This window comes from Phyllopteryx taeniolatus, chromosome 18 (assembly GCF_024500385.1).
Source record: "Phyllopteryx taeniolatus isolate TA_2022b chromosome 18, UOR_Ptae_1.2, whole genome shotgun sequence".
NCBI lineage: Eukaryota > Metazoa > Chordata > Actinopteri > Syngnathiformes > Syngnathidae > Phyllopteryx > Phyllopteryx taeniolatus.
In genome coordinates, this window is record NC_084519.1 from 12,142,131 (window position 1) to 12,160,275 (window position 18,145).

Genomic DNA, 18,145 nt, shown 5'->3' on the forward strand with positions numbered 1-18,145 from the left:
GTTGGTCATTATTTTGTAATAAGCAAAAAAGCCAAAGAACAAATAAAACATTTAGAGTTAAATCCCTTAGATGTTTAATGCGGAATCTTTTTTTCACTGGCAAATTTGCCCAGTAGGAAATTGTGCAACCTCATTCAACTCTAAAAAAGTAATGTGTTTACTTTTCAATGCATTGCAGTACTTTTTGTGCAACATCCTATCAAATGCTTCTTACCACCATGAAAAGACAGTGGTTGGTTCCATGTTATTTTCTTTTCCTTTTAAACAACAATACACTTAACAAACGCTCTTTCTTCTACATGTGAAGGTTAAAGCGAGACTAGGCAACCAATTAATGCATATTATTATGTTATTATCATTATAAAACATAACTCTGTGAAGTAACAGCAAAATTGCCCTATTTGAGTCGCTAATTCGCCTCTCACTCTCTCGCACGCAGAAGACAAAGATATCCACCTATGACAAGATGTGGGAGTTCATGAACAGCAGGAGGCAGTCAGTGATGGTGAAAAACGTGGAGGAGGGCATCCAGCGTGCCCTCACCTCGGAGTACGCCTTCCTCATGGAGTCTACCACCATCGAGTTTGTCACCCAGCGCAACTGCAACCTCACGCAGATCGGAGGCCTCATCGACTCCAAAGCCTATGGAGTGGGAACACCAATGGGTAAGGAGCTCAGGTTTACGCTTAGGTGAAAAATTTCAATTGTTAGATGATGGCGTGGAATTGATTTTTGATTCGCAACATTTGACAAAACGAAACTGCATTATATTAATTCAGTTTTCAACTTTATGCTGTCGAAAGAACATGACAGCAGCGATAGGCTACTGCCACACGACGTCTGCGGGCTGAATTATTCTGCTCAATAACAACACTGGCATCAGTCCTGCTTCTCTTGGGGTCGGGTCGCAGGGGCAGCAACCGAAGCAGAGAAGCCTCTCCCCAGCCACTTCGTCCAGCTCTTCCAGGGTGATCCAGAGACGGTCCCAGGACAACCAGGAGACATATAGTCGCCAGCCTGTACTGGTTGTGCCCGATAGCCACCTCCCCGGTCGGACATGCCCAGAACACCTCACCAGGCATCCTAACCAGATGCCCGCACCACCTCATCCGGCTGCTCTCCTTGCGGAGGAGCAGCGGCTCGACTCTGAGCCCCTCCCAGATTACCGAGATTCTCAGCCTATCTCTAAGGGAGATCCCGGACACCCTGCGTAAGAAACCCATTTTATGCCGCTTGTATCGGCAATCTTGTTCTTTCGGTCACGAGCCACAGCCCGTGACCATAAGATAGAGTGGAAACGTACATCGACCGGTAAATCGAGAGCTTTGCCTTTTCGGCTCAGCTCCTTTTTCACCACGACAGACCGATGCAGTTTCCGCATCACTGCAGACGCTGTATCCCATCCATCCATCCATCCATCCATTTTCTGAGCCGCTTCTCCTCACTAGGGTCCCGGGAGTGCTGGAGCCTATCCCAGCTATCATTGGGCAGGAGGCGGGGAACACCCTGAACTGATTGCCAGCCAATCGCAGGGCACATACAAACAAACAACCATTCGCACTCACATTCACACCTACGGGAAATTTAGAGTTGTTAATTAACCTACCATGCATGTTTTTGGGATGTGGGTGGAAACCGGAGTGCCTGGAGAAAACCCACGCAGGCACGGGGAGAACATGCAAACTCCACACAGACGGGGCCGGGGATTGAACCCCGGTCCTCAGAACTGTGAGGCAGACGCTCTAACCAGTCGTCTCCACCGTGCCGCCACGCTGGATCCCATCTCGCTCAAATATTGTTGAACCTCCAAAGTCAAATGCAATCAATTCTGTGATGCTAGTTGACTACCAAATTGTTCTAATTCCAGAAGAAATCCCCCCCATAGGAAATAATATAAGTTGAATACCTGTCAGGGTCAAACTGTCACCATTAACATTTTAAATCTCATAAAAGTAGAAAGAGATGTTCAGTGCTTTATAATGAAACTAAAATAAAGTAAAATAACTCACCCTTTGACACACATAACAGACACGTTATGGAGAGGGAACAAAAATGTCTGTGGAAACCGATACAGTACGAAAACACCTTGAGCTTTGTGGTTGGACTTTTGCTATGTACTGTTAATTGAATTGATAGTCAACATAGCATTTGTTAAGCTCTGGTCACTGGTTATTTTCATGCTTGCCTTTCAGCTACATACAATTTACGTTACTACTGTAGCTCCACGGTAAAATTAATTTGTGAATGTAATGATCGAGTTGTATTGCTCATATTGTAAAGAGCAGACAAACACGTATGGCATCGCAAGTTCCATTTCCTATCCTGCAGTTATCATGACACGTTTCCTTTGCGTCATAACTTGTACAACCCCAATTCCAATGAAGTTGGGACGTTGTGTTAAACATAAATCAAAACAGAATACAATGATTTGCAAATCATGTTCAACCTATATTTAATTGAATACACTACAAAGACCCGATATTTCATGTTCAAACTGATAAGAGGAATCTGCATCTTTTTGCACAATCTTTTTGTCAAAAACAAATACAAAAAAAAACTAAAAAATTGTACCGGCATTACCAGATATACAGCAACCCTTTATTGCCCAGTGACTGTTTTTGTCTCATAAGACATAAATGTCTTTATGTCTCTAAAGTGTTCTCTGTCAGTTGACTGTCTGTTGTCGTACTAGAGCGGCTCCAACTACCGGAAACAAATTCCTTGTGTGTTTTTTGGACATACTTGGCAAATAAAGATGATTCTGATTCTGATAAACTTTATTGTTTTTAGCAAATAATCATTAACTTAAGAATTTTATGGCTACAACACGTTCCAAATAAGCTGAGACAGGTGGCCAAAAACACTGAGAAAGTTGAGGAATGCTCATCAAACACCTGTTTGGAACATCCCACAGGTGAGCAGGCTAATTGGGAACAGGTGGGTGCCATGATTGGGTATAAAAGGAGCTTTCCTGAATTACTCAGTCATTCACAAGCAAAGATGGGGTGAGGCTCACCTCTTTGTGAACAAGTGCGTGAGAAAATAGTCGAACAGTTTAAGGACAATATTCCTCAACGTACAATTGCAAGGAATTTAGGGATTTCATCATCTACGGTCCATAATATCATCAAAAGGTTCAGAGAATATGGAGAAATCACGAGAATTATGCGGCAAGGCCGAAAACCAACCTTGAATGCCCGTGACCTTTGATCCCTCAGGCGGCACTGCATCAAAAACCGACATCAATGTGTAAAGGATATCATCACATGGGCTCAGGAACACTTCAGAAAACCAATGTCAGTAAATACAGTTCAGTGCTACATCCGTAAGTGCAACTTGAAACTCTACTATGCAGAGCAAAAGCCATTTATCAACAACACCCAGAAACGCCGCTGGCTTCTCTGGGCCTGAGCTCATCTAAGATGGACTGATGCAAAGTGGAAAAGTGTTCTGTGGTCCGACCAGTCCACATTTCAAATTGTTTTTGGAAATTGAGGACGTCGTGTCCTCCGGCCCAAAAAGGAAAAGAACCATCCGGACCGTTGTGGATGCAAAGTTCAAAAGCCAGCATCTGTGATGGTATGGGGCTGTGTTAGTGCCAATGGCATGGGTAACTTACACATCTGTGAAGGCACCATTAATGCTGAAAGGTACATACAGGTTTTGGAGAAACATATGCTGCCATCCAAGCAATGTCTTTTTCATGGAGGCCCCGACATATTTCAGCAAGACAATGCCAAATCACATTCTGCACGTGTTACAACAGCATGGCTTCGTAGTAAAAGAGTGCGGGTACTAGACTGGCCTGCCTGGAGTCCAGACCTGTCTCCCATTGAAGCGTAAAATACAACAACGGAGACCCCGGACTGTTGAACAGCTGAAGCCGTACATCAAGCAGCTGAAGCCGTACATCAAGCAAGAATTGGAAATAATTCCACCTACAAAGCTTCAACAATTAGTGTCCTCAGTTCCCAAACGTTTATTGAATGTTGTTAAAAGAAAAGGTGATGTAACACAGTGGTAAACATGACCCTGTCCCAGCTTTTTTGGAACGTGTTGCAGCCATAAAATTCTAAGTTAATGATTATTTGCTAAAAACAATAAAGTTTATCAGTTTGATCATTAAATATCTTGTCTTTGTAGTGTATTCAATTAAATATAGGTTGAACATGATTTTCAAATTATTGTATTCTGTTTTTATTGATGTTTAACACAACGTCCCAACTTCATTGGAATTGGGGTTGTACATTTTTGTGGTTTTATCACTCAATATACTAAAAAAGGAAAAGTCCATCCTTTGCCCACTCATTGAGCTGAGGTCTTACAATATTTCCTGTTTTAAACTCAACTTTGTTTTGTTTTGTTTTTTTACTTTTCAAGCATATTTTTCCCCAAAATGTTGGTTGAAATGACAATTAATAGATTCATTGATCATTCCTCATAGTCAATTAAATAATTGTAGTCCACTGTGAAAAAAGAAGCTACATTTCTACAAAATGTAGCGTTAAAAACAAAAGGCTTCGAAAGGTTGACTTCTGCAGATGTCATGGCATATTTACTCACTGCTAGAGAGGCAAAGCCTTAATGTTGGCGGATATCTCCTAATGGTGTGATTTAGCTTATTCTTCATGTCACAAAGAGCGACGACCGTGAGGGGAAGAATTGTGGAAAGCGGCTTGAAAGTGAATTTACCGCAGACCCCCACCCTCCCTCATGTCTGGCTTGACGCCGCGTAAATTGTAGCCCGGCGTCAAAGCGCCTCAACAAAACACTTCGCCGGCAAACAATCAGACGACAATCCGGCCGCTCGCGCGTCTGTTTTTCTAATCTACGTTTGCGCCTGTCAAAAAAGATGAGACACTCTCAAAGCATCAAACTTTTTATGCGACACTCATCATTCACGCTGGGGAGTGTTGTGTTGTGTTGTGCTGTATGCAAAGCAGCCGGCGGGCGGATAAATGTATCCCAAGGGTACTGGAGTCGAAAGCTGCTGCTGATTTCTGTCCCAGTTGCCATAAAGGTTAAAGTGGTCGCCACGAGGCCAACGGGAGCACTGCGACCGGCGTGTCGGGGAGGGCGGGGGGGCTAATGGCCGCATCCATCACGAGCGATATGAAGGCCATCAAAATACGGATGATTAATTCTGGCCATCCACATCTGGAGCTGCCTCGTGCTGATGAGCGCGGTGCGGTTATAGATCTGCAGAGATGCGATGATTGCCGCGGCCGTAACAAAAGCCGAGGCGGCGTCGTGATGTATCGCCCCGCTGCGCCGTCGACTTTACACGGACGTCCTTGAAATGGACATCAGACCTTCCCGGTTGCTTTTCATCGGTGCCACGACGCAGTGTATCAGACGTAACCAGCTATATTTCAAATCCTTCATTTCCCTGATAAGTGCTACACTGATAAATGCATAAGAAAAACTACTGATTAGGATGTCTGCTGCAGGAGTTATTACTTCTCACTAATTCATTTCGCTCTCACGTTGAGAATGTTCAGTGCTCACTGTTTCAGAATAAAGCTGATTACGCTTCCTCAAATGTTTCCTCTTTGATGGAAAATGTCTCTTTTAATCACTAAATGTAGCAGCTCTCACAAAAGAATAGGATTTTTTTTCCCCCCGACTTTGGACGTCCTTGCCGCTTACTACGTTTTGATCGAAGTTTGTTTTTCCCTCAGTGAAGTTCGTTCGGTCGGGTGTGAACGCAGGAATCGAACTTGGGTGCCGTCCAAAAATCGGTTGAGGCATCTGTTTTCCTCTGCCAAAATGCTTGCTCGTGTGGTGTTCAGTTTGTTTTGTGTGTGTGAGAAACAGGTATGTGCGCGCATAGCCACTAGTTGGTGATCGAGCATCTGCCCTTTTGCCCTGGATGAAAGAAAGTGCCCTTTTTCCAGCAACCCATGTTTTTCTTCATTCAGTAATATTTACATTTAAGAAAAATTCCCCTCTCTCTCATCAATTTTGTTTTTTCCTTGGAAGAATTGTACATATGCCTACAGCTTCCCTGCCTTGCCCCCCGCCCCCCTCCTTCTCCTTCCCCTTCATTTGAACAGGGGTGTGTTGACTTTTTATATCCACTCCTTAATACTGTTGTCCTCTGTCTCTATTGTCAGGCGTTGCCGTGGTTCACTTTGGCTGTGTCATCTCTATGCGTTAGCGTCAGTGTGTGTTTTCGCATCATTGCCTTGCGTCACTTTGATGTGGTGGATGCAACCTTCCCAGGCGTACTGCATAACCTTGTACCTGCTTCGAGATGAGTCGATCCAACTGGCAAATGAACAAATCGGGTTTGACGACATCATGGTCACGTGTTGGTTGTGGTTGTGTGTAGACACACTAAACAAATACGTCTTCAGTTTAGCATGTAGGCGGACAGCATGATGTCCGATTATCGTTTTTTTTCTGCGTGAAGCTGGGATTGGCATTTGACAAAATTCCCTTAATCAAGTTTGGGAAAAATTACCTTCACATATTTAGTATGAACTTCTTTTTTTATATAACTAAATTACATGATTTTTAGAATTCAGTATTCATGTTAAGAATTGTTTCTTTTTTTCTCAAAATGTTTTTGACAATCAAACATAGTACTCTGCAGCGTAATATACTCGCAGGTCACTATTTGCATATTTTCTGTGGAACTTATCACAAGCTATTCGCTGTACAGTATGTTGAAGTGAGACATCCTGAGTGAGAGACAAGCTTTGTAAGTCAGGAAGAAAGTTTAGCCTGGGTGGTTAGTGGAAATTACGGAGAGTCCTCGCTGCATGTTCATGCAGAACTTCCGGTGCATTTTTATTTTTATTTTTTCCAAAATTAGATAACCTATAAGCCATAGGTGTCAAACTCAAGGCCCGGGGGCCATATATGGCCCACCACATCATTTTATGTGGACCATAAAACCAAATCATGTGTGTTGACTTCATGATTACTGAAATAGCAAAATTGCAAATTGTTTTTATTACGTTGAGATATCGCAAGCATTTTTTTGTTATTAGTGCCCTTTTGAAAATAAATTGAAAAATATATTTTTTTAAAACAATAAACAACAATATTTAATAATAAATTAATTCGACATTCTCTAAAAAACTCCCCTTTATGCCATGTTCATACTGCAGGTCAACAATTAACAATTTTTACTGACTTCTGATGTCAAAACTAGTTATCCATCCATTTGTTGTTTATATGTAATAAATAATATGAGGCAAAAATACATTAATATGGGCTCACAGTCATAATGGCCCTCCGAGGGAAACCATAACTAAGATGGGAGGCGCGACAAAAATGAGTTTGACACCTCAGCTATAAGTCATTTGTTTTTAAGTTTAATGTTGTAAAATGAGTTTGTATTGATATTCTCTTGTGGCATTATAGTTTGCAGTATATTTAGTTTGGGTGGGCGTCAATTATTCGCGGTTTTTCACTGTTCGTGGCACGGTTTAGCTTTAAAAATGGAGCAATTGCTTCAAGATATGATTAATAAACAATCTATGAAAGGTGATTCTAAAGAATCAGTTCATTGAATAATCAATAACTATGCCAATCACTAAAAGGAAAATGTGTTACCTTTAAAGTGCCCTCAGTTTAAGATCAATTTGTGTGCTGTTTTCTTTTTCCTGTTTACATTCTTGTGATCAATAAGAGAAGTGAAAGATCTCGGGTGGCTCGTGGTAACGCATTTTGCTTCACTTGGATTATTTTGCCATGTGAAAAGAAACCTTAGCCTGGGGGGAAGCAGACCAAGTGTAAAAAAAAAAAAAACTATCAACGGATTCGGCTGTGAGAAAGCAACCTATAGGCGTGAAAGCACGTTTAATCTTTAAGTGCTCGTCGGTTCCGCCCATTCCCTTTCCCAAAAAGCAGAGCTATCGACTCAAAGCGTTAGCGTAGCAGCCGTTCGTCTGCGTGGGAGTGATGGATGCCTTGTGCTTTTCAACATTTGTAAGGTAGTTATGAATGCACGTAGCGTCAAGCGTCGCACTTTTCCATTTGCTGCGGCTCCAGCTCTCTATCCTTGTCTCTGAGGGCTCATCCTATTAGCATTTATCCAAGGCCTCCTTTGTTAGGCCATCATTTATCATTTGAAATATGATGGAGGGGTTTGTGGCGAGAGGGGAGCGAGGGGAGGAACAATCAGGAGTCTGTGATACTTGAGAGATCTCCCATCTTCAAATGAAGCATATGCTTGAACACATGAACATGCAAATTGAGCCGATGTGTGCACTTAAGCGTGTGTGCACACGTAAGCATGGAAGTAGACTTTAAATCAATATTATGTCATGTTTTTACTCCAAAACAACAGCTCCAAAAAAGTCACGTTGATAGTACATGGCTTGCATTAAACATGCATTCATTCTATACCTTTATATGTACTCTACAATAAGTAACTTTTCCCATCAAGTTAATAGTTTACAAATCATGTTGGCACACTGGCTCAAGTTAATAAAATAATGGTGGACCAGCTAGGACACCTCAGTTGAGAGCTTTGATTGGACTTTGCCACATAATAAAATTATGTTGTAGCATTATTACAATCATTATTAAACATGAGATGTACTTTTAAATGTTTTTTTTTAAATTTATTTCATTAAAAAAAATTCTGTGGTTACCAAGTACATTGGTGAGCACCAAATGAACAGCTCCACATCATACTTTCAAGTGGCTTAGAAGTCAGTCACATGTTCGGGGGAACCCTGGAGCAACTACAACAAAGAAAAATCTAATATTATTTACTGCGGAATTTCCAAAAAAAGAAATGTTTTTTTTTATTTACTGTCAAATGAAAAGCATTTTTCTCCAGGTTTATGAGTTTTATATATTTTTAAAAACATGACTAAAAGTAATTTTTGTTGTCTTAAGGGTGCCTAAAAATCCCCTAATTTAAAATGCATGTTTTTCATTGAACTGTGTCAATTTCAAAGTTATTAAATGAAACAAAAATAACAACTTTACAACTATGTCCAGAAGAGAGTTTTTACTGTTTTGCCTTTATGCACCATCACAACGGTTTCCAATTACAACAATCAAATGTGTGATTGAAGTGTAGACTTTCAGTTTTAGATTAGATTGAAGACGTTTTACAAAAAGACAGCAATGACCTCTTTGCGCGGAAAGTTTTTAGGGAGCTGGATAGATGGGCCATCATTTTTAATATTTGCAAAATAAAGATAGCATCAGAAAAACTCAGTCAGTGTCCAAATACTTGCGGACCTTAGTGTATGTTTAAAAAAAATAAATAAATAAAATAAAAAGTCTGTGTAATTGTCTGGCGTTGCCTTTTTCCTGTCCAAATAAATGGACTCTGTGAGATGAAAGGATGATGGATGATAACAGAAAATGATGGATGACACTGGGAATGAACTGCAAAATAAAAAGACTTGATTCTATAGTTGTGGAGTCCGCAACAGATGGGAAACTATTAAACATAACTAGAATGATTTTCCAAAACTTCAAAGTTTAATTTCTTGGCTACATTATCACAAAAAAAGATGGATTTACTTTTTTAATTGTAGTAGTATAGTGTAGTAGGTATTTTCCCCTTCAACGTTCCACAGTTATGATTTTGCAAATGCATCTAAATGGAAATTTGTTGAAAAGGCAAAACACTGCCTTTGTTAATGATTTGAATTTCCTTCTTTTTTTACATCACAAATAGAAATAGACGTAACGTGCTTTTAACATGGTTTATAAATGAATGATGAAGCTTACCCTGAGCATTAATCTCTCTCTGGGAAGAGAGAGTGAGTGTGTGTGTGCGTGCGCGTGTGTGTGTGTGTGTGTGTCTGTATGTCGCACTTTTTTGTGGAAGCGGCGGGAACGAGACCCCGCTCAGCTCCTCTGCAACCATAACTCCTCCTTTGATCACCCATGTAGCTCCTACTGTGCCACTAATACCGCCACCCGCCCACGAGCTCCCCCCTCCACACCATGCCATTCAACTGCACACACAAATAATGAAACCCCATCTCAAATATACACATATAATCCCGCTGCCATGTAATATACACCCAGCTGGGTGGCTGTTTACTGCATGCGCACACCATTTGCGGCGCGTGTGCAAACAGCAACTCGTTCGATGCTTCTGAAACCGATACTTTGTTGCCAACTTGCTGTGTGTTAATGGGAACGTAGAGTGTGAATGGAGTCACCCCATGACTATCAGGATTAGCGGGATCCAAAGGAGGACTCCCCGTGTGCAGCCATATGTAACGTGTCAGGTCGTATGTTGGCACCGACGTAAATGGCTTCATTCCCGCCAAGAGGTACTTTGCGCTTCAGCTTTGCCGGCACGGGTGCCGACTCAAGGCCCGCGGCCCAGCGCCGGCCCCCGGCATCATTTTATTGGGCCTGTGAGAGCTTGCACAAAAAAAAATACATTTATTCTCAACTTCTGTTCAAAACTAGTTATTCATTCATACATTCATTCATCTTCCGTGCTGCTTATCCTCACGGGGGTCGTGGTAGTGCTGGAGCTTATCCCAGCTAACTTCGGGCGAGAGGCAGGGTACACCCTGAACCGGTCGCCAGCCAATCGCAGGGCACATAGAAACAAACAACCATTCACACTCACATTCATACCTATGGGCAATTTCGAGTCTTCAATTAACCTACCACGCATGTTTTGGGGATGTGGGAGGAAAACAGGAGTACCCGGAGAAAACACACGCAGGCACGGGGAGAACATGCAAACTCTACGTAGGTGGGGGCGAATTTGTACCCGGGTCCTCAGAACTGCGAGGCAGACATGCTAACCAGTCGTCCACCGTGTGCCAAAACTAGTTGTATGTTTTAAAAATTATAACGTTCTTTGCATATTATGTTGGTGGTTCACTATTTACAAATTCACATTTTAGTTTTTTTCCTGTGGAACCTTTTCACCATTCCCTGAAAACTCACTTTTATGCTATGTTCAAACTGCAGGTCAATTCCATTTGTTTTGCCCATATGTGACATCATACAAATGTTTTTGTCTGTGTGAAGAGTACAATTCAGATTTTTTTTTTTTTTTTTTTTTTCCCAATCCGACACAGGCCTCTTTCATATGTGGATATAAATCGGATATGTATAAGCACTCATGCGACCCACACGTCATTAAAAGGCGTCACAATTATCACAATGTTTCGACAAAATAGACAGCCGTGAAAAAGAATTGAGGTTAAAGAAGCAGAAAAGCAGTCAGTGGCAAAAAAAAGATCCTTTAGAACTGATAAATTTAAGAATATGTTGCACACAAAAATAAGCTCAATAAAAGATAAATAAGAAGATAATATATTGAATTGTGGTCTAAGAAGTACAATTTCACAGTATATGGATTATTGCACAGACACATTCAAACATGTTTCAACATTGCACAGTAGGTGAATTAATGACTCACGCTTGTCAAGATTTAGAATGTGGAGTCAGTGTGAGTTTAGGGTGGTAATGGGATTTTTGGAAAAGAAAAAAAAACAAAACTGTTCTTGAGTCTGTATGTCCTTACTCTGATACCCCTATAGCACCTCCCGACTACTTGATAATTTAGGATTTTCGTAAAAGATCTCAATCTTAGTAGATCACACGCAACATGCCCATCAAAGAGCGAACGCGCAATTTAGCGGACGCTATTTGGGATCAAGTCTGTTAACAAACAGTGCAGCTCAGCTTCTGACTTGCAGAAATCATGCCAAGCTATATGCTCTGTTTTTTGATTGTTTGTTTGTTTGTTTTTTGACACAACGTTAAGCTTGTTAACGCATCACAGCAGTGCAAAAAAAAAAAGTAGCGCTTCAAGTACAACTAAAGCAATAATAAATGTCATTCTTAGTGTTTATATAGCATAATCATTCACACAGCTCAAACTGTTATTGTTGCACTCGTCTGCATCCTTCCTAAAAAGAAGCCAAATAATTGATGTTGCACTTTTGCGCTTAGAGTTAAGCTGTTGATGTTTTATTATATTTGTCATAAAATCTGTTCCTTTCTCCACAAATGATGATTAGCATTTAATGTTGTTGTTTTTTTTCTTCCCTTACTGTACTGAATGTGAACGTAACCATGATCTTAAAACTTAGGTACATTTGGAGTGGCACTCCGCGCAACTATAACTACAATATGGTCCTGGCAAACTGTTTTGATTGATGGATGTATTACTTACAATTTGAAGCACATCCAGCAGTAGAAGCCACTAGTGTAGTTTTCCTAGAATGTACCCTAGCAAACAAAAACAAAAACATCACATGACATCATCATTGTTGATTTTGTGTCTCCCGCAGGCTCTCCATACAGGGACAAAATCACAATTGCCATTCTGCAGCTGCAGGAAGAGGGCAAGCTGCACATGATGAAGGAGAAATGGTGGAGGGGGAACGGCTGTCCCGAGGAGGAGAGCAAAGAGGCCAGCGCTTTGGGGGTGCAGAACATCGGAGGAATCTTTATCGTACTGGCCGCCGGACTGGTCCTGTCTGTCTTTGTGGCCGTGGGGGAGGTCCTATACAAGTCCAAGCAGAACGCCCAACTGGAGAAGGTACGATTTTTAGTTGCCTGGCTAAAGGGCTGGGCGATATGGCAAAAAAATGAAAACACATTAAAAGTTTTAACAAAATCACAATTGATTTTTGTACATTGTTCGATCTTGATTATTATCGTGATTTTTTTTTAATATTGTTTTTAAACTTACCGGTACTTTGAACTGCCAGTTTTAAAGCCTCTGTACTGAAAATTAAAGATGCTAGTGAATAGTTCAACATTTCAAGAATGCAATACTCCTCCCATCATTATATTTACATACTCAGCAAACAAGGCACATTCAAGCAAATAAATATAAAAAAATATGAGAACAAATTTCTCTCAACAGTGCACTAATTTACAGTCCTGATTTATTCATTTTTTGGGGGATGTATTGTGATTCTAGATACGCCGTAAACATTTTTGCTTCTCTCAAATGTGCGTCCTCTTTAATAACAATAGAGATTAGCTAGTTCTGTCATGTTACAAACCACCTGAATAATGCCGATTGACACGATTGATTACTGCTTTGGTCCGGTGGCTGCACCGCTAGTAGCAGCTAGCTGCTAATGCTACGTAGCATTAGCACGCACGTAGCAGCACGACGTACTGTTGCTGGTAGAATTAAGTGACAGGCAACACCGACTCCGCTCGCATTTTATGCTTTCCACGTTTTATGCTTTGGGTGTTGTTTTAGTTCCCCAACCACCATATTGCCTCTGAGACACAGGAAGTAGCCTGCTAGCCAACAAACCGAAAAACAAACATACACATATGGACAAACGAATAAAACCGTTTCCCACAACCCTGAATGAAAAATGGTAGAGTGCAGTCATTTTACGAACGGGTAAACAAATACTTTTGTTTAACCTTGGTCGCGCTCTGCTGAGTGCCTTTCTCGTTTACAAATGCAACTTTTTAATTTGGTGGCGCAGCGTCGACATTGATTTGACTTTTTAGAATGCAATGAGGTCACACATGTTTTCACTGTAGTGTTTATACAGCGCGGAAGGCAGTGTTACTTTAAAAAATGGCCTCAGTGCATTTGTTTTTCCCACCTGCCACCTCGCCGCTGATTAGTTTGTGTTTGTGCGTACGTTCCGAGCACATCTCAGCGATCATTAATCAAGATCCCGGCTCGCAGTGTTTGAATCATTTCAAATGCCACAACATCCACGCTGGCGAGGTGGTTGTTCATTTACTCGCCTCCCTCCCGCTCGCTCTATTCTTTCTACCTGTCACCTTCCTCCAACATGAAAGCAATGGCTTTTTGCTTTTTTTTTATCCGCCTCTTCTTTCCCCCGTTCCTTTTTGCCTGCACACACTTCCGGTGCTTTTCTTCTTCTATAATCACCTCGTTCAGAGAGGGCACAAGATGTCATTCATGCAGCAGTCAAATTGTGTGTATAAGTGAAAGAAAATTACCTGCTGTCCAAGCCGCCTACGTGTCACACTCCTACACACAAATTGGATTCAGCATCATCTGAAGGTGATTTTATAGGCATTTGGCTTGGGAATGTTGGCCTAGCAGGCACATGAACATTTTATATAAAGGATTTCATGTCATGTACACAATGTTAGGACAAAAACAGTTCACATATTGTCAAGGTTGCATAAGATTTGTTTGTTTCCAAAGGAAATCTTTCTCAGACTGACCTTTTTTTGGGTGAAAAAAACCATTGCCGATTTCAAATAACTTTAGCCTGATCACTCATGTTTTCTTTAATGATTGGTACACATTTTATAAATTCTGCCAGGGTTTCTAAACGTATTAGCACAACTGGATGTACAGGCAGTAATTAATGAAATATTGTGTGTTACTGTTTTGCGTACATGGAGCGTATGTTTGAGAGGAAGGGTATTAATAAAAAATAATATTTATAATAATATTATAATAATAAATACAAATTGACAAATTGTACCTTTACATCAATAAGGGTTCAGTCAGCTAGGTATTAGTTGAGTAATATGTTTAATTAAATAATACTACATAATAATTCATTTAAATTAAAAGCAAACACATGTTTTTATAAACTATAAAATAAAAATGAATACAAATAAGTGTAAGAAATTACAATGTAAAAATGTTTAAAAAGAAGAGAAGTTAAAAAATAAAATCATTAAAATAAATAATTAAACAATACTACAAAATGTTATTGATCTGATTTTTTTTTAAGAAATTACATTAAAATTTTAAAAATTGCATTCAATTAAAATTTAAAGACAGGGGTTGTACTATGGTTACCTAATTTAGCTACATGAGTGAGTCAATACTTTAGAAAGAACTCTCAGTAAGATAGCTACCAGGTAAGTAAGCCAATTTCAGTTATATAGCATTTTCAGAGAGGATTTACAAAGTGTCACATATAATAAAGTCATACATTTTACAGTTATAACTACACATTTCAAACAAATCCAAATCAATTTAAAAAAAAATCGAACTTATTGGAATTTCTCTCTAGGAAAATTGGCTTTTATCTGCTTTTTTGTTTTGTTTTTTTAATGTCCACTGAAGAGGCACCTCTTAGCTCAAAAGAAGGTCAATTCGCCCAATTTGGGGGCAATGCACCGGAAGGCTTCATCACCGTTAGTTTTTAATCTCGTTTGGTTCTCGGGTGCAGGTGTGCCTAATGTGGCGTCCCGTGAGCGTAATCATCGGTGTTGCGGGCAGTGCGGCATAAACCCTTGTCTCCTTGCTGTCTCCGCTGTGCGCAGAGATCCTTCTGCAGCGCCATGATGGACGAGCTGCGGGTGTCTCTGAAGTGCCAGCGTCGTCTCAAACAGAAGCCGCAGCCGCCGGTCATCGTTAAGACGGAGGAAGTCATCAACATGCACACGTTCAACGACAGGAGACTCCCCGGGAAGGAAACAATGGCGTGAAAAGACAAAAATAAAAAATAAGAACTTCCCTCTGTGTGGGGGAACGCAGTGAGTGGAGCTGGGTGACATCATGACTGACCTTTACCGCCGTGTAAAGTTGACGGTCTTTTTTTCTTTTCTTTTTTATTTGTTATGTAGAGAGATGTTTCCTGTGGAAATCAAGCTAGCTGAGCAGTGTCACCTCACTGTGATGGTCATTTTGTGAAGGCAGCTGGAGATGAAGAGGGCTGTATATGCTGAGAGTGGACTAACACACACAAACACGCGCGCACACACATAAATAGTGACACAGGATGTAGTTTTTCTGTTCAAGTCCGACCTCTGTGTGACCCAGCCCATATTTCCCTTCCCCTTAGTTTCTTTAGGATTATTTGGAGAATTGGAAAATAAATAATAAATCACATCAACAAGAGGACGAAGAGTAGACATCGCCAAACAGTTTTACTATGAACTGGTGTGTATATTTCGGAATCATCTTTGCCAACTCATCGTACCGTCTTTTTCCTCGTGCCAAAGCTTTTGGTTCAAAAGCCTCAATGTAATACGCTTCTAATGTCTCTCTAAGTTGTTGTTTTAATGCAGGATTTCTACAAAAAATAATAATTATAATAATAATAATAATAATAATAATGTTTGTTTTTGTACAAGATCAAGACATTTTATAGGACTTTGTATCATGGTAGCCGCTCCCGAGGACACAACATGTAGCGGACGCAAACGAAGCCCTCGCTCAGACTCCTGACGCCTGGGAGGCTTCCACACGCTGCTCTGTAGGATTCATCCCGCTCACTTATGCCGCATTCCCGCTTTCGGTCTTTTCATTCTTTGTGTGTTTGCGTGTCTGGAGAAAATATGGCTATGTAATAAAGCTATGCTTGAAGTCACAAAGGTGCTTATCTTTAAAACAGACTACTACACGTAACGAGTCTTGGTTTGTTAGAAAAATGAAACAACAACAACTAAACAATCAATCCAATAGGGCTATCGTGTTTCAAATAAGAAAGCTGCAGTACTATAAAAGCCACCATATTTGTAGTTCCCACATACTTACATGACTACAAATGATTGACAGTTTTCAACCAATCAAGACTTACACACACGATAAAGCGATTTTTAGCATTTTTCTCCTTTCCAGTCAGCAAAATCCTGATGGCTCTAAAATATTACCCATAACGATTATCCTGCTAAGTGATTTTTTTTTCCCACACCCCAATCTGCTCAGAAAATTAACCAACTATCGTAAAGGGTAAACCTCAAAAACTCCGTGATTGTGACATGTAACGAAACGAAATCAATTAAGAATCGACCTGAAGCTAACAGTTAGCCTAGCTTTTTGTTCTTGTTCTTCGTTTGTTTTTGTTTGGGTTTTTTTTGTGTGGGGGGGCAGTGTGGGTGCCATGTGGCACTCGGCTGCCTCTCACAGGTCAGTCTTGGTACTGCACCAGTTTTCCCTGTCATGTGTGGGGGCTCTCCCATTTCCAAAATCGGTTAAGATGTTAGAAAATGGGTATTTGTGCACCCGTTCAGCATAAAAGCAAGAATCTTCGCAGACCCAATATATTTGCAGGTCAGTGCTTGAGGTACATGTTCTGTGTCAGCACTCTACCGGACATTATCGTAATACAATCTTCTTCAACCTTCCTAGAATTATTTATCAATGTCAATGCCTATTGATTTTGACATCCAACACAAGATGACAGAGGACGCTGACGTCAAAAGTCAGATTGGTACATGTTCCTGCTCAGCTCTTGAACTCGGAGCGATTAAATCTCTTTCAGCTTAAGAAATATATTGATTTTTCAAGAGTGTTTGATCCAAGATGCTTGAAGGTAGCTGTCGAAAGTCGAAAGAGTGACTTTGCTTAATAATTAAACATTCTCAGTTCAGGGTCGTGTTTATCATGCTTAGAACTGGGAATCTACATAAGTCTGAAAGTCACGGTATATGACAACAAATGATTTGTCCCTGTTAGATTTATGTTAGTGTTCGGAGTCCATTTTCAATCGATTCTCGTGCAGCGCCATTATGACAGCTTGTATCTGTTTTTGGTTAGCATATTTAGTATACTGAGTCATAGTTAATTGGTTGGATATTTAGTAGGGCATGGGCCTGTATCAGATTTTTTTTCCCTCCTCCCTTGCATTCAGATTTAGACCCAAATGGCAAGTCAAATCAAGATGTACTTCAAGTTTTTACACTGCTGGGCATTATTTTAAACCAGTTTCAAACTTTCAAGCGCTATTATTTTATGTATCAAACAAAGAATCATATTAATTTTGAAAGACAGAAAAAAAAAACAGGGGCGATCTAAGCTATGTATTAGTCGCTTACAATCTAAAAGAATCCAAAGATATTCAGGGATCCTTACTCCATGATGGAACGAGATCTATTGACTTTTCAAAGCCATTGGTTTATCTAGTTTTGAAACAGACTGACTTTTTTCATTGTTGCATTGAATGTAATCAAATTTTGTTCTTTTTAAAAGACCGGTCTTGTCTTTATAGAGCAAGGAACCATATGTCTTACATTGTAACAACAATCAAAGTAAATAATGGAAAATATATAAATAAATATTATGGAAGGTACATCATTATTAAAAACAGAATGATATTTTTAAAATAATTAGGAAAATGTAGATCGATGCAGAAATAAAATCCATACACACACATATATATATATATATATATATATATATATATATATATATATATATATATTTATTTATTTAACAACTTGCTGTAATTTAGTACATAGTTAAAATTATTAACAACTTAATTATGTC

General features: G+C 40.1%; 1 protein-coding gene across 2 annotated transcripts in view; it reads left to right on the forward strand.

Annotated features, from left to right (window-relative positions):
* Positions 1-18,024, forward strand: part of LOC133468502 (glutamate receptor ionotropic, kainate 2-like) — an 84,363-nt gene extending 66,339 nt beyond the window's left edge. For both annotated transcript variants that reach the window (XM_061754494.1, XM_061754496.1), the window contains exons 14-16: positions 440-665; positions 12,252-12,502; positions 15,199-18,024. In XM_061754494.1, the coding sequence (XP_061610478.1) occupies positions 440-665; positions 12,252-12,502; positions 15,199-15,363 (642 nt within the window). In that variant the 3' untranslated portion in view covers positions 15,364-18,024. The remainder of the gene's footprint in view (positions 1-439; positions 666-12,251; positions 12,503-15,198) is intronic.
* Positions 18,025-18,145: the final 121 nt, after the last annotated feature.